Here is a 17,055-nt window from a genome sequence, read left to right on the forward strand (position 1 = left end):
GGTGCAGAGCTCGTATCCGATGGAGGCTTCGCGCGGCTCTCGCCTCGTCGGCTGCCATAGCAACTCCAGGATAAAGCAGGTGGAGCCAAAAAAAAAAACCGCCAGCTCGTGTTCGGCTGCTGTCACCCGTGGCAACCACCCAATCAGAAGTTGCTGTACGGCGGGGACGCGCCTGCAAGAGAGTCTGGCTTGGCTCTGAGGGGAGGGAACGAGGCGTAGTACGCTTCACTGACAGGTCCAGATCGCACCATCAATCCGACAATTACCTAAGATCTGATTGGTTGGCTACACCGAATGGGGCGGAGTTTTATCAGACAATATTCGCCCGCCCATTTTGAGCAAAGCTTGGTAGAGAGAGTGCATCATGTCTTCAAAAAGAGAGGAGCAGCTGCGGGACCAATTCATTATCAGTTTTGAATTAAACATTACGAAACACGCGGTACATGTGGACGTCCTCCAATTAAATGTAAATATGACTTTTTCAATGTAACGCATTTTACAATACACCCAGGTACAGTACGACTGGACATGTATTGTCTTTTGCCTAGCGCTCTCTCTCTCTCTCTCTCTCTCTCTCTCTCTGCTAAATTTATTTGAGGTATTTCAGTGAGAAGTAAGACGAGGCCCCTCCTTGACTGGGCGGGGCGTGCATTTTTATTTCTATTTTCTATTTTCTCTCCTCCTTCACAGCCTGACACGTCTGCATTGAGTGAGTGGTATTGGCACGCTGTCAATCGCTCACCAACGCGGCCATCAAACAACATAAAACACACACAGTCAGAGAGTTACGCTCATAAATTTCAGTAGGCAGATATTTTTGCGCATTGCTTTACAGCGCGCAATTAATTTTTTGCAATTCCTTTTTCCTCATCTTTTCCCTAAAGAAGCTCTAAACTTTTGATTGTTGTTGACTTTACCGTTTTAAACGCTTTTTTAAAAATTGTTTTTTTTTTTTTGTTTTAGTTTTTTTGTGTGCAATGTCTAATTTGTAGATACTGTACATTTTATTTCCCTTTAGCTTTGCAGGTCTCGCATCCTGCTGATTTAATGAGGATTTGGACAAGTTTACAAGAAGATTTGCACTGGAGAGAAAAGAATTGCTAGAAGATTACAAACATATTAAAAAAAAGCTGCGAGGAGCAAAGAAAAAAAAGAAATTGCACTCCCATTCCAAGGCGGCAAAACCATTTAAAATTAAGTGAAACCTGCAAGACGATTTTTCGACAGGATCAAAGACAAGAGTGTCGTCTTGTTACAGAAGAAGAAAGCGCGAGAAATTAAGTAAAGCTTCAGCTTCAACTTGCTCTGTTGCGAACATTTATTTCTCCATCCCTTCACCGATATTCTGGAGGAAAAAAAAAGGAAAATCGAAGAATCTGACTACAGGGCACGCGATTGCTAATACTGGTTTCCATCTCCTTTTTTGTGTGTTTTCGTTTTCTTGCGTTGCCGCACACAAAACCCTTTTTTTTGGTTGTTGTTGTTGTTGTATGTGATTCTCCAGGACCACTTCGCTTTTGTGTGGTGTGTTAGAACATTGATTGTGTTGCGGCAGAGTATGGACGAGCAGACCCGGATGATGCAGACCCTTGCCGGTGTAAACCTGGCTGGTCACTCGGTACAAGGAGGAATGGCTTTGCCTCCACCCCACGGACACGATGGGACAGACGGAGACGGGAGGAAACAGGACATCGGTGACATCCTGCATCAGATCATGACCATCACAGACCAAAGCCTGGATGAGGCGCAAGCAAAGTTGGTTTCTTTTAAAACATTCTTATTTTATGATTAGTGTAATTCAGAATGGCATGACTAACCTTGCAGGTTGAAAAGATTCCCAATATTTTGTTTCTGAGTAATTGTGGCAGATAGCTATAGACTCTTGCATGCACGCTCACCTTTAATGATAACCACGCGCACGCACACAGGGACTTTACACGCACATTTACAAATGGGGATTTTGCCAGTTTGTTAAAAAAAATGCATTCATCATCCCAAGCCCATCTTTCACGGGTACTTTGAAAGTCTTGCGGCCCCCTCGTCACCCTTTTACCTGCTCAGTAGCGGTTAGGGGATTGCGCGTCTACCTCTTGCAGTTTATTCATTTGTAACTTTTTACTTCGGAACAATCAGAAAAAAAAAAAAACGGGACAGCGTTTCCGTTGTGCCCAGCAACCACAATTGCAGAGGGGCATGGCCTACATGGAAACAGTATGTGCCCCCTTTTTCTGTCGATTTGACCGCCGGGGTGTCCGCACTTATTTTGGAGTTGTCATTGTCGTGTAATGCTAAGAAAAAAAAAGAGCACGCAACACACGGGACAACTTGTTTAAATTCATTCAGCGCTTGCCAAAATGGTATTGGGATATCATCGGTGGGCACAAGTACCCCAAAGTTGCTGTCAAGTTCAAGTTCTGTAATTTAATGGTCGGTGCTTGAACATCTCTCAGGAAAGGCAGCGCAGTTGTCAAAAGGGCTTTTGAATAGCAAGTCAGAAAACTTGAAATGCTGTCAGATGCGAACGTTTTAGTCGTTGAAGTTTAATAGAACAAAACGGCAGGCGTAAGAACTTCTTCATAAATGTTCTGGCAAAACGGACCCTTGATTTTTTTTTTAAATATACCCCCTTCCAAAAACTGCGTAAAGTTGGCATAATATTTTATTATTAGATAGACAGTAGGCATCAATGATATATTCCAATTTCTTATCCATGTGTAAGAATTATATATATTTTCTTTGTTTTGCAGGAAACACGGACTGAACTGTCACAGAATGAAGCCGGCGCTCTTCAGTGTGCTTTGTGAAATTAAAGAAAAAACCGGTAAGGATGACCTCAGTAAATGCTCCGCTGTTCTGTGAACGAATAACTGTAAAAAAAACAACAAAAAGAAAAAGGAAAAAAGGGGGGAAAACACTACATGGTTAGTTCGTGGCTCACATTAATGTAATTGTACCGCCATCTTTGATCTGTGTAGCTTATTCTTTTTTTTTTTGTTTTGTAGTAACTCGTATGAGCGAAATCTAAATATTTTAACTGAATTTCACAATTCATAATCACGGTGTGAAATGAAAATGCAGATGAACGGCACCGTAGATCATCCACCGAGTAAAACGCCACCCCCAGGCAGTAATTCTGGGACTTTGCATCAGCTCTCCAGCGCAGCTTCTTTGTGCGTCAGTGTCCTTTAGGGAGCGATTCGAAATTGACAGCTGCTCCTTTTCTTTTTATTATTATCATTATTAATATTATTTTGCCTTTTTTTGCCTCATCTTGGGCTGTATCGCCGCCGTGATAGTGTGTGTATATGTGTGTGTGTTATCCTGCTCACATAAAACCCCAATAACAGGTCTTGCAAATCACGGATTCATTAAATTACTCTCAGAAATGTGAGCCGCTGCCTTAATTAAAAATGTTCATTTTTCTTGTGATTTAAGTGACAGGTATTGCGCGTTTTACGAAGCGTTGGCTGTCAGGAAGCGAACAGCACGTGCGACATTTTGCCATTGTTATTATCCACTCGGCTGGGGATGCGCAGCGACTCGAAAGCGGGAGTGCAAGCGGCACGGGCGCCGGGGAAACTTGGTGGCGCTCCGCGGAGCGGCTTTGCACGGACGGGTCCATTGGACAGCTGCGCGCCGCCGCCCGCCTGTGTTTATTTAGGCGAAAGATAAATGCGCCATTAGCGACAGATGAAGCCCTGTTTTCTAAAATTATCTACAGGTAAAAGACGCGTTCTGGTTGCAAATATTAAAAAGAAAAAAACCTTCTCCAGTTGCAACGAAAGTCCTCTAAAATAAAGTCCTCCACGCCATTTCGGTGTAAAATAAACCAATAATACTATTAAAAACGGGAACATCACGGGAACAAAAGCGAAAGCGTCAAAATGTGTCACGCGTGAATTTCTGTCACTTAAAGTAACAAAAGACAAAAGTGCGACATTCCCACGCGGCTGCGCGCACACCCTTACAGGTTAGAGCGCCGGAAAAAAAGCCAATGCTGCTTGCTGTTTCTTCATTTTATTTTTATTATTATTTTTAATAACTAATGTTAATAATCCAATTTGGACCGCATTCTACTTTCTTTGAAAATGACGAAGATGTTAACTTCGTGTAGTTATTCACATTGTCATTTAGCACAACACTTTTTCAAAATAAAGCTGCCAGGGTTTGTCCTCTGACACCGTTTTTAGTTCCAAACCGCTGGAAGGTTTCAAACAGAACCTTTTTTTTAAATTTAGTTATTTAGATCTGGAACAGGCTTCATTAATAAAGAGGTGATAACAGAGGAGTGAAATAGTAAAAGGTTTGTGGTTTTAAAAATGATTCTTGTACATACAGGCGAAGTTCAGCTATTCTTGATCTGTTACTATTCTTAGGCATGACAGACGCCTCTGTTGTTCATAGGGCCAATATGAACCCCGTCCTTAAAAATAATAATAAAAAGGGTTCTTTGTCAAGCAGTGGTTCAAGCAGCAACCACACAAAAAACAGTAAAGTACCATTAAAGAAATGTAAAGCGCGCTCCCGTCCTCCAGTCACACACACAATTCATGGGGTCTTCGTCTTCTTCTTAAAAAAAAAAAAGATCCCAGTGTGCCTTCAAGTCATTTTTTGCTCCTGCACCCCCTGAAGTCTCCTACTTTAACAATATATTATTGTTTAATTTTGCAGTTACTACTTTTATATGTAAATTCTTGCTGAAAAGACGCCGTTTTTAGTTAAGCAGTGTTCAGTAATTCAAGGTACAAACCTGCTTTGGTCTTCCTAAGACATTTGGAGCTGCGGTTGTGTGAAATGTGCGTGCGGCTTTTCTCGGGTTTATTTTAACTTGATGTGCGATCTGCGACTTTATTTCATGTCTATTAAAAAAAATCATAAATGATTCATTTTCTTTATTGATTCATTTTAATTAAGCAAAGAAAATGAATTCAATTATCTTGTTGTTTTGGCATAAACTGGGCTTTGGGATATATATATATTTTTTAAATAACACAAGGCGAGGCAGCCTTCTTTAAAATAACTTCTACCTCTGAAATAACTGAAGATCGACTTTATAAAGATATCCCCGACGACGTGAAAAGTCAAATAAGCACCACAAAAATATTACACTGGAAAGAAGACTTGAAGACGGCGGTCTGGCATTTTCTGCCGAGGTCTGCCTGCAGGTCGACTTTCTCACGAAGTCCTCTTGCTGTGTTTTTCGCTTCCCTCCAAGACTCCCAGCAAGCAGAGGAAGGTGAAAGAGCGCGGTGCGTGTTGGAGCTCGGGGCCCACCGATCGGGGAGTCAAGCTGCATGACACCGAGAATTAAGATGCACTCCGACATGTACGATGTTGTCTGATTGAAGCCCGCAGTGTGTTTAATCAAGCAGCCCCCTCGCCGTGATGCTAATTCACACAGCGGCAAGGACCACAAAAAGCGCTCCCAGACTGCGGGCTGCGCCCCAATTTAACTGTGACTGTCACCGCGTGCACCAAGGACCGCAGCCACCAGCACTTGTGCTGCAAGAAGTGCGCCAAGACTGACAGTTGTTGACAAGTTGGCCTTTCTACGTGACTCCGGACAGGACCAAAGGGACTTGCCGGTTTCCGTGGCCACCATTTACATGCGACGTGTTTTTGGGAAACAAAGCCAATGTCACTTCCACAGGTGAGTTTAAAAACAAAAAAGTTAAAACGTGAAAAGTCGCATCGAGGAGGTGAACTCGGATCGGAGCAGAACTTCTGCAGTTCTTCATACTCCTCTTTGAGCTTTCAGTTACAAGGGCTCTAAAGACTTGAGCCGTTAGAAGGGGGCAAAAAAAGGGGGCATCCGTCCGGTCTTGTGTCTGGGGGGTTCATGGCGAAGTTAACCAAACTGAGTGCTGATACCGCGGGCACCTTTATCTTTAAATACTCAGTTGGTCAGCGCGTTGTTCGTACGGAACTGATTTCAGCCTTTAAAATGTTTTAATTGTGGACTGACGGGAAAGCTCGCTTTAAAAAGAACGACAGTATATAAGTATATATGTATATGAATTATATATATGTATATATAGTGACAAACCAGAAGTTTAAAAATTGAATAAAGTCGAAGTTATTAAAGCAGCATAATGTATTTTATAAATATAAATATATATACGTTTAAATGTGTGTGGACTTATTTATATATATATATATATATATATATATATATATATATATATATATATATATATATATATATATGTGTGTGTGTGTGTGTGTGTGTGTGTGTGTGTGTGTGTAAATTTATATATGTGGACTTATTTATCAATATATTTTAGTGTGCATGCTATGTAGATATAGTGACAAGATAAGCAGAGGTTTGAAAATTGAATAAGGTTATGCAGTTAACAAAACAAATTCAGAAAACTGTATATATACTTATATAAAAATATGTACATCTATTTATATATACAAATGTGTGTGTGCATATATATTGGAGTGTGCATATTTTATGAATATTTTAGATTATATATTATAGTGATAAAGTGGGAGTCTGAAAATCAATTAAAGTTGCAGTTCTTAAAAAAATTAAAAGAACATATACCTATATACATATTTATAGATATTATTATGTGTACACTATTATATATATATATATATATATATATATATATATATATATATATATATATATAGTGATGGAGCAGGAGTTTGAAAATTGAATGATGTTGAGCAGTTATCAAAACACATTTCAATGAATGTTTATATATACATATATGTGTGTGTGTGTGCATCTATATATGGATATATAAGTGTATGTACATATATTTTAGTGTGTGCATGCACTGTATTTTTATATATATTTTAGTGTGTACACTATTGTATATATATAAATAAAATGACAAAGCTGGGAATTGAAAACTGAGTAGAGTTGCAGTTATTAAAACAATGACAGGAACATACATTTATATATATTAGTGTGTATACTATATATGTGTACATATATATATATACACTGTACACACACACACATATATATATTTGTATATATTTATATATATAAAGAGAGAGAGCAAGCAAAAAGCAGGAGTTTTATAATTAAATAAAGTTTCTTAGTTATCAATACACACTGAAAAGAATATGTAAATATAAAAATATGTAAACATGCATAAATATGTGTGTGTACATTGATATATACTGTACACTGTATAATAGTGTTTATGTATTTTAGTAGTGTGTAGTATATTTAAATAAAAATATATAGTATTTTATATATACATATATATACACAGTATTATATATAAAGTGACACAGCAGGAGTAGGAAGGGAATGGAATAAAACTGTACAGTTATCTAGACACGGTATATCAATGTGTGTGTGTGTGTGTGTGTTTGTGTGTGTGCATGTGTGTATGCACGTGTTTGTGTGTGTGTACGCAGTGATGTGTTCGTGTCTAGCTGTGTGTCCGTCAGCTCCAGGGCTCGTTTTGTGAGCAGGTGACGCTGATCATCCCGACAGACAGACAGACCCAAGTACAGCCGGCCCTCCATGAGATGCTGTAACGTAATGCAGTTGCGGGGTCCTTTGCTTTGTGCAGTGGAATGCAACATGCAGGTGGACACCTCCTGTACGCCATTCCTGTGGCTTATAAAAGCGAGGAATCTGTTCAGGCTGATAGTTTATGTGACTCGAAGTCAACATGGCCCTGCCATTACCTTCAGATTCGCCGTATATCTGCAATATTTTTGGGTTTTACTTTATGCGGGGAAAACACTTGGTGGAAGCTCCTGATTTCGACCTGTTTTGTAGACATTTGTGTTTTTGCTCTTCCTTATTAAGCATCACACCAAAAAAAACTGAAGCGGACACCTGCCAGACCACGTAAGATGTATGGCTGCCTTAGACCACAACATTAAAATGGCTTTCATTTGCTGCTGCTTACCAGGAGTGTACGCAGCGGTTTGCTAGATTTGCAGCCTACGCGCAGCTTATAAACAGGAGAGACTCGAGCACATAAAAGTTAATGAACTTGTAGGTTGCGGGAGGCCATCGGCAGGGGAGAATTCAGGCTAGTTGGAGGTTTTTTTTATGACTCCGTAGGCCCGAGTGAGGTGTTACTGAGTGCTAAACGCTCGATTGTGGGTACGGCCGGCGTCTCATGTGGACGACATGTATGCTTGTATCCCGTGTAATGCCCTGAACACGTACGTCACACTTACTCAAATGTCTCTTATCTTCCTTAACCTGAAAAGAAGCTGATAAGGCGAAGATTTCCATCTATTATGGATTTAATTAAGCGGGCACATAAACTCGAAGCATTACATGCCAAGGTGTTAGAAATGCCTTCACTTAGCGTCTTCAGGGTTATTTTATTTGGTGTTATTTGCTAAGTAATATAATGTGAGCTGGTGTGTGTTTTTATGTACAGTACGTACATTTCATAAAGTCAGACCTCCTTATTGTTGTTATTTCTGTGTATTTTGAACGTCTTATCCATTATGTGCCTTTATGTTTACCAGCCCGGCTTACTTTTTACATGTAGCTATTACAGTGAACGTTTCTACGTTCTTTGGCCTATGCTCTTAATCTAAGGTTTATTTTACATATATATTTTTACACAGTTGACGTTTCCTCTATTCAAGCTTCACTATTTCTGCCAAGTCCCGTGTGAGTGCTCATTCAGGCCTGTGTGTGCCCCGTGCCCATGGATTTTGTTTTACCATTGGCATTATTTTTTTGTCTCATTTTGACTTCTTTAGCTCATTGATGTGGATGCCATTGAATTATTTATTAAATAAGAATCTAAAACCTCTTACTATACCGAGAAGGGTCTGCAGCTTCTTGTCGTGTCGTAAAGGACAGCAGTGCAGCAGCCGAATCCTCCTCCCGTCGATGGAGATTTCTTTTTTGCATTTCAGTTTTGCCGGGTGGTGTCGATGGTGGGCCCCCCACCCCAGGTTGTCAGGTCGCGTGGAGGGGTTGTAAGGGTTTTTGGTGGTCACTTCTGGGTAGACCGTGAACGCCACTTGTAATCCACACAAGACAGAGTCTCTGCCACCCTTTGCACAGGCTGACATATTTGTTTAGCGCCCCGCACGTTGGAATAATCTTTGTTAAGTTCCTAATTCAATATACACATGAATCAAAGTAGCATATGCTAATTATTTAAATTGACTTGTTTACAATTAGAAACCAGCTGAGCAGATGTAATGTCTTCTAATCCCTTTGATACAGTATGTTGGAGTGCTTTGCTTTAAGAGACGATAACAAGATGTCTTTAATCCGTGTGGACACTGCCGTCTGAACGGAGGATCTCTCTTCGCTTTGTTTCTCTTTGCATTGTTTTAATGTCGAACTCTGCTCAACGCTTCCTCTTTTTTTTTTTTTTTTTTCCTCCTCTTTATGGCTGTCGTACGACGGCGGCGCCACCGCAGGTTTGCTCTCCGAGACTGTGAGAGCGCATCACTGTTTGTTTTCTCACTGGGCTCGTGGCGGGACATCCTCTTTTTCCAGGTGATAAGCCCGTATTTGGATTTCTTTTTTCTCACAATGTCATAAATGTGCAAGATAAAGGGGGAACAAAAAAAAAAAGCTGTCCCAAATCCATCCATTTCGAGCCGCTTATCCCAGGTGAGGGGGTCCAGGTGGGTTTCTGGTTTTCTGTCGCCTCGTCGGTCTGTTCACGTGGAGAAGTGAGGGCCACGCTTGTCTTTTTATACACATAAGCACCGGACACCCGTTATGAAGTGTAATGGAGAACTGGGGACTCTTCCACACACGCGGCATTCAAATCGAAACAGAAAAAAACGAAAGATTTGGGAATTCTTGAAGCTGTAAAATGGAAAAACAGAACAGAGAGGAAAGAAACCTGTTTCAAGTGATATGTCAGCAAAAAAAGTAAAAACTGCGGCCTTGATGGTTTTGGAAACGGAGTGTGTGGCATTAGCAAGAAGTCACAGTCCTGTCCTTAAAGGTACCTGCCACCTGCTCGGGCATACAGTAGGTGACCCTTTGCCTTCTGTGGAGTTCTGCATGACTCGATGACCCCATTTGCTATAAGTGGCTGACCGTCTTCCTCGTAAGGTGGCAAAGCCTCAAATTCCCTGACTTCAGCGGGGTGACTGGACCAGCGTCAGGTTGTGTTCAACATTCGCCATACAGTCGCAAATCATGTCATGAGGTCACTAATTCACAAAAGTGAATAGAAAAACAAAAAAGCCAAAAAAAAAAAAAGAGTTTTGTCACTTTCTGATCTTCATATCACCTAATTGGACCCCCCCGAAACAGATTTTAGAGGATGAGATTTTAATATGGGGGGCAAAAAAAAACAAAACAGTTTGGTTAGTTGACAATTCTAACACTCGATTCCCATCTTCATATCACCTACTTGGACCCTCCAATATGAATCTTAGAGGATGAAATATTAAAAGTGGAAAAAAAATGGTTTGGTCCCTTGTAGTGACTCACCTAACCGGACCCTCCAACACGGATTTTAAAGGATGCAGTTCTAATATGGGATGGGCAAAAAAAACAAAACAGTTTGGTCCCCTCACAAGTCTAATGACTCGATTCTTATCTTCATATCACCTACTCGGACCCTCCATAGAGGATTTTAGAGGATGAAATATTTAAAGTGGGGGGGGGGAATGGTTTGGGCCCTTGTAGTGACTCACCAAACCGGACCCTCCAACACGGATTTTAAAGGATGCAGTTCTAATAGGGGGCCAAAAAACAAAACAGTTTGGTCCCTTCATGATTCTAATGACTCGATTCTCATCTTCATAATACCTGCTCGGACCCTCCAAAACAGATTTTAGAAGATGAAATATTAAAAGTGGGGGAAAAAAATAATAATATGGTGGGGGGGGGCCAAAAAAAAAAAACTAAATAGTTTGTTCCCTTCATAAGTCTAATGACTCGATTCTTATCTTCATATCACCTACTCGGACCCTCCAACACAGATTTTAGAGGATGAAATTTTAATATGGGGGGAACCAAAAAAAACCTGTTTGGTCACTTTATGATTCTAATGTCTTGATTCCCATCTTCATATCACCTGCTCGGACCCTCCAAAACAGATTTTAGAAGATGAAATATTAAAAGTGGGGGAAAAAAATAATATTGGGGGGGGGAGCCAAAAAAAAATTGTTTGTTCCCTTCATAAGTCTAATGACTCGATTCTTATCTTCATATCACCTACTTGGACCCTCCAACACAGATTTTAGAGGATGAAATTTTAATATGGGGGAAACCAAAAGAAAAAAAAAAAATCTGTTTGGTGATTTTACGATTCTAATGAGTTGATTCTTATTCACGTATCACCTACTCAGACCCTCCAAGGCAGATTTTAAAGGATGAAATATTAAAAGTGGGGGAAAAAATAATATTGTGGGGGAGCCAAAAAAAAAACTAAATAGTTTGGTCCCTTCATAATTCTAATGACTCAATTCTTATCTTCATATCACCTAATTGGACCCTCCAACACAGATATTTGAGGATGAAATTTTAGTATGGGGGGGATCCTAAAAAACCTAAAAAAACAGTTTGGTCCCTTGTAGTGACTCACCTAACCTAACCAGACCCTCCAAAACAGATTTTAGAGGATAAAATATTAAAAGTGGGAAAAACAAAACAGTTTGGTCCCTTCACAATTCTAATGACTTCATTCTCATCTTCATTTCACCTGCTCGGACCCTCCAACACAGATTTTAGAGGATGAAATTTTAATATGGGGCAGAGCCAAAAAAAAAAAAAAAAACCAAAATAGTTTGGTCCCTTGTAGTGACTCACCTAACCTAACCAGACCCTGCAAAACAGATTTTAGAGGATAAAATATTAAAAGTGGGAAAACAAAACAGTTTGGTCCCATCATGATTCTAATGACTTGATTTGTATCTTCATATCACCTACTCAGATCCTCCAAAATGGATTTTAGAGGCTGAAGTGGGTGAATGAAAAGGGAAACCCCCCCATTTTGGTCCCGTCAAGATTCTAATGTCTTGATTCTCATCCTCGTATCACCTACTCGGACCCTCCAAGACAGATTTTAGAGGATGAAATTTTAATATGGGGGGGAACCAAAAAAAAAAAAAACCTGTTTGGTCACTTTATGATTCTAATGTCTTGATTCTCATCTTCATATCACCTGCTCGGACCCTCCAAAACAGATTTTAGAAGATGAAATATTAAAAGTTGGAAAAAAAATAATATTGGGGAGAGCCAAAAAAAAAATAGTTTGTTCCCTTCATAAGTCTAATGACTCGATTCTTATCTTCATATCACCTAATCGGACCCTGCAACACAGATTTTAGAGGATGAAATTTTAATATGGGGGAACCAAAAAAAAAAAAAACCTGTTTGGTGATTTTACGATACTAATGAGTTGATTCTTATTCACGTATCACCTACTCAGACCCCTCCAAGGCAGATTTTAGAGGATGAAATATTAAAAGTGGGGGGAAAAAATAATATGGTGGGGGAGCCATTAAAAAAACTAAATAGTTTGGTCCCTTCATAATTCTAATGACTCAATTCTTATCTTCATATCACCGAATTGGACCCTCCAACACAGATATTTGAGGATGAAATTTTAGTATGGGGGGGGATCCGAAAAAACCTCAAAAAAAAAACAGTTTGGTCCCTTGTAGTGACTCACCTAACCTAACCAGACCCTCCAAAACAGATTTTAGAGGATAAAATATTAAAAGTGGGAAAAACAAAACAGTTTGGTCCCGTCAAGATTCTAATGACTCGATTCTCATCCTCGTATCACCTACTCGGACCCTCCAACACAGATTTTAGAGGATGAAATTTCAATATCTGGGGCTGCCGAAAAAACAAACAAAACAGTTTGGTCCCTTGTAGTGACTCACCTAACCTAACCAGACCCTCCAAAACAGATTTTAGAGGATAAAATATTAAAAGAGGGGAAAACAAAACAGTTTGGTCCCTTCACAATTCTAATGACTTGATTCTCATCATCATTTCACTTAATCGGACCCTCCAAAACAAATCTTAGAGGATGAAATATTAAAAGTTGGAAAAAAAAAAACCCCAAGTTTGGTCCCTTGCAGTGACTCGACTCACCTAACCTAACCAGACCCTCCAAAACAGATTTTATAAGATGCCATTTGAATTTCCTTTATTGGTTTTGCTTTCACACGCTGAACCTTTTCCTCCCTTAACTTTTGCCATTTTAACTTTTTTTTTTTTTGGGTGACATTTTAACGGAACAGGAGCAAACCCCTCATGGCTTAAAAAAAAAAAAAAAAAAAGTGTTCAGAGGGAATAAATAGATGGAAACGTTTTGCAATGCAAAGTGGTTTGCACGGTTTTTGAGGATTTCTTGGCTCTCCCCTAACTGCTATTGTGAGCCTGGAGCAGATTTTCCCATTGCTAATGCCCTAGAAGTATTAATTCACTTTGATATGCTAATTAGAGGGCATTATGCAAGAAATGAGATTAAGTGGCAGCATGAAGCCATTTGCCTGTCAGTAAATTGAGCGTTTTAGCATCAGGAGGAGCTTTTGTTTTTTTCAGTTTCTCTTGGTTTTGCATTTAAATGAATTGATTGAAAGGTTTGAAGAAGCTGCTAGAATTTTTCCCTATTTCTGTTTGAAGGCTCTTTTAGAGGTAACATTTTTGAAGTGTGAGGCAGGAAGAGGTTGAATTGTTTCATATACACTGTGCTGCTTTTTCTATATACATATTACACATACCTTTTTTTTTTTTCTCTTCCCAGCAGTGACTTTTAATTAATAAGTAATATAGCAATTTCCTGTCATTGACCATCATTCACAATGGCATTTTGATTTCTGCCTCTTCGCACTCCACTTGGAAAGAGATTAAAAGGCCGTCTATTGAAATGTGTGGATTTATATTTAATTCTATATCATGTGTGATCATTTGCCCTGCAGTTATAGCAACTAGAGAGTAGTTACTTTTTGATTATCAGTGGCGGTGATTCATAATCAGGTTTGCGTGCACCGTAGGAGCTGCATGGATTTTCTGGGCTGTGCTCTGCTGTGTGAGGCGTCGTGCATGGAGGGGAAAGCTCAGCACTGCTTCACATTTGGTGTGCTGCTTCACTGAAGGAGCTATGAACGCTCTACACGGGTCAGAAAATGAAGGTTTACCATAAGGAGAGGGGAGAAACCGGGGGCTTTACCGGCAGAAATGATCAAACTAAGAAATGCGAACAGGGGGACTCTGTGATGATACCAAAAATATTGTTACTACAGTCAGTGCAGCTTCCATGCCTTCCTGCAGTACAGCACACTGATTTGCTTGATTATTAGGAATGAATGCTGCAGACAATCAGAGAAAACTCATTTACAACATAGACCATCGCTGTGTGTGTGCACGGGATTTACAGTCTCGCTTATTAATGAGGACTTCATTTCAGCCGCAGTTTCGCTGGGGCTAATAAAGTCATTTACTTCATCGAGTTACTCCAGACTTGGGGAGGTGGCTTGATTTGGCGTGTTTCTGCAGGCCATCGCCAGACACCGGCGCCTAAGGCTCTCGCTAACTTTCCTTAACCTGAGCAGCTCCCTCTTCACTTTCAATCTTAAACCTGTGAGAGCTCAGGAGCTCAGGAGCGGATCTGCAGAAAGCAAATCACATCCCAGTTAAGAAGTTACATTTTGTTCCTTTGTCTTTAACAAGTCACTTCTGGATCAGAATCTGCTTTTAAATAGTCAGTTTAAATATAATATAATATAATATAATATAATATAATATAATATAATATAATATAATATAATATAATATAATATTTGAACTTTGAACTTATGTATTACGTGTCGGGGCCATGTAATCCAGTCTCAGTGTCCTGGGATGCGAGAGCCTTTTCTGGTACTGTCTTCTGGGTAAGGCTTTAATATAATATAATATAATATAATATAATATAATATAATATAATATAATATAATATAATATTTGAACTTAGTTAATGCATATTAGGGTCACATAAATTGGAGTCCTAATCCAGTCTAAGTGTTATTGGAGGCCATAGCCTTTTTTGGCACCATCAAGGCAATAACCAAATCTGGTTAAATCCTTAATATAATATAATATAATATAATATAATATAATATAATATAATATAATATAATATAATATAATATAATATTTGACTTTGCTTAATGCATGTCTAGGTTGAGTGAGCCAGAGTCCTAATCCAGTTCCAATTACAAGGGAGACCAGAGCTTTTTGTGGCATAATCTTCTTAATGCAATGACCAAATCTGGATAAATTTTATAATATAATATGATATAATATAATATAATATAATATATTTTTAAACTTACGTATTGCATGTCAGGGCAATGTAAATCTGAGACCTAATCCAGTATCAGTGTCCTGGAGACTAGAGCCTTTTTCTGGTACTGTCTTCTAAATGCAACAATGAAATCTGGACAAGGCTTTAATATAATATAATATAATATAATATAATATTTTTGAACTTACTTATTGCATGTCAGTGTCACTTAAATCAGACTAATTGTTTTCGGAGGCTGTACCCTTTTTTGCCATCACATTTTCAAGGTAATAACCAAATCTGATTAATATAATATAATATAATATAATATAATATAATATAATATAATATAATATAATATAATATAATTAACACTTGTAGATACTCTTGAATTTTTTTTCCTAAATTCTGCGTGATTCCTGCTGTTTCCTTCGGCCTCACAAGTCCGTTTATTTGACATTCTGCAGGCGTCATAAATTTCCCATTTTTCCTAAGTGACTGAAATGCCATCCTGGCTCTTTTCTCTTATGACGATGTGCTCCTGCCCCATGGATTTTTGGGATCACATCTTCTAAAGGTGGTCATCAGGCTCTTTGCTTGGTGGCCTCTCCGTCGTGTATCTTTCTCTGCTGTTTTAAATGCTGGCAATTGCTGCAGAGGGTCTTGGGTGAAGAATTGGTTCCATATGCTGTTTCTGACCAGAGAAAAAGAAGTCCCTCAACATGGCAGCTCTTTGATCTGAAGGTTTAATCAATAGAAAGAGATTAAAGAAAACTATTACAGAGTAAATAAGAATGTACAGTGCAGTACCTTGCCTTTTCTAAATCATTCTGCAGCAGTCACTTGAGGAATGACGCCCTTAGAATTCTATTGACTTGTTGTTTTTCTGACCTTTGACTGATCAAGCAAAGAAGCAGATTGTCTGAAACTGAGGAAAAAAACCCTAACTTTAGTATTTAAAAAATAATGAATGTGTGCAGTACAATTCATCAAGGGGAATCACTGCGATTTTGTTTTGTTCTCCATGATTATAACCTGAAGAAAGGGGCACACTGAAGTAAACATGAAACAGAAACAGACCGAGGGAGTAAATGTGGCTGAGATCAAGATGTCTGCAATGGTGGACAGGTGCTCGTTCAGACTCCTGCAAGGAGTCTTCAGACAGACATGCCTGTTAACACCTGCTGTACATATTGTGAAGGGCCATTGAAAACACCACTTTACCAAATGAATGGGAAATAGTTCTATTTTATTTAGAATTTTTAATATACTATAATATAAAGAAAGGCCAATGGTTAGCACTGGTGCATCATGAATCTACCAGCAAGGGTTCTAAACTCATGCCCAGTCACCAGATGTGTGCTGTTTCCATATTTTGATTATTTGTTTGTGGGTTTTTCTCTGGGATTCTGTACTTTGGTTTTCTTCCGACATGGAATATTCGTTATACTGGTGGCCTGTCAAGGGATGTCACTTGCCTGATCAGGGCTTTCAGGTTTGGCTCTGCCGCAACCTACCCAGCAACATTGAATTGGATTGAACAGGTTTGGGAATATAATATAATATAATATAATATAATATAATATAATATAATATAATATAATATAATATAATATAATATAATATAATAGCAGCACAGAGCTAAGCAGAGTTTCTCGACTGCTTCAGAAGGCCGTTTCCACATCGTGGCCTCTTCGCTGTCTGTGTGGAGTTTCCACATTCTTCCTGCTAGTTTAGTTCTTTTTGTGTGTTCTCTCTTTGTCCTGTGGTTTGCTGTCAACATCCCACAGACGTGTGTTAGGGTTAATTAGCCATTCTAAACTGGCCTGTTGTGAGTGAGTGTGCC

At 39.1% G+C, this 17,055-nt stretch overlaps 1 protein-coding gene across 6 annotated transcripts in view; it reads left to right on the forward strand.

Annotated features, from left to right (window-relative positions):
• The first annotated feature begins 283 nt into the window (after positions 1-283).
• The window catches only part of LOC120536084 (pre-B-cell leukemia transcription factor 3), a 291,992-nt gene continuing 275,220 nt past the window's right edge, over positions 284-17,055 (forward strand). For 2 of the 6 annotated variants that reach the window (XM_039764447.1, XM_039764452.1), the window contains exons 1-3: positions 287-466; positions 1,019-1,755; positions 2,748-2,821. In XM_039764447.1, the coding sequence (XP_039620381.1) occupies positions 1,559-1,755; positions 2,748-2,821 (271 nt within the window). In that variant the 5' untranslated portion in view covers positions 287-466; positions 1,019-1,558. Of the gene's footprint in view, positions 467-687; positions 1,756-2,319; positions 2,563-2,747; positions 2,822-17,055 lie in introns of those variants that run through there. The other 4 variants (XM_039764451.1, XM_039764449.1, XM_039764448.1 and 1 more) reach the window with 4 other exon arrangements.

The sequence above is a fragment of the Polypterus senegalus genome, chromosome 9 (assembly GCF_016835505.1).
Source record: "Polypterus senegalus isolate Bchr_013 chromosome 9, ASM1683550v1, whole genome shotgun sequence".
Lineage (NCBI taxonomy): Eukaryota > Metazoa > Chordata > Cladistia > Polypteriformes > Polypteridae > Polypterus > Polypterus senegalus.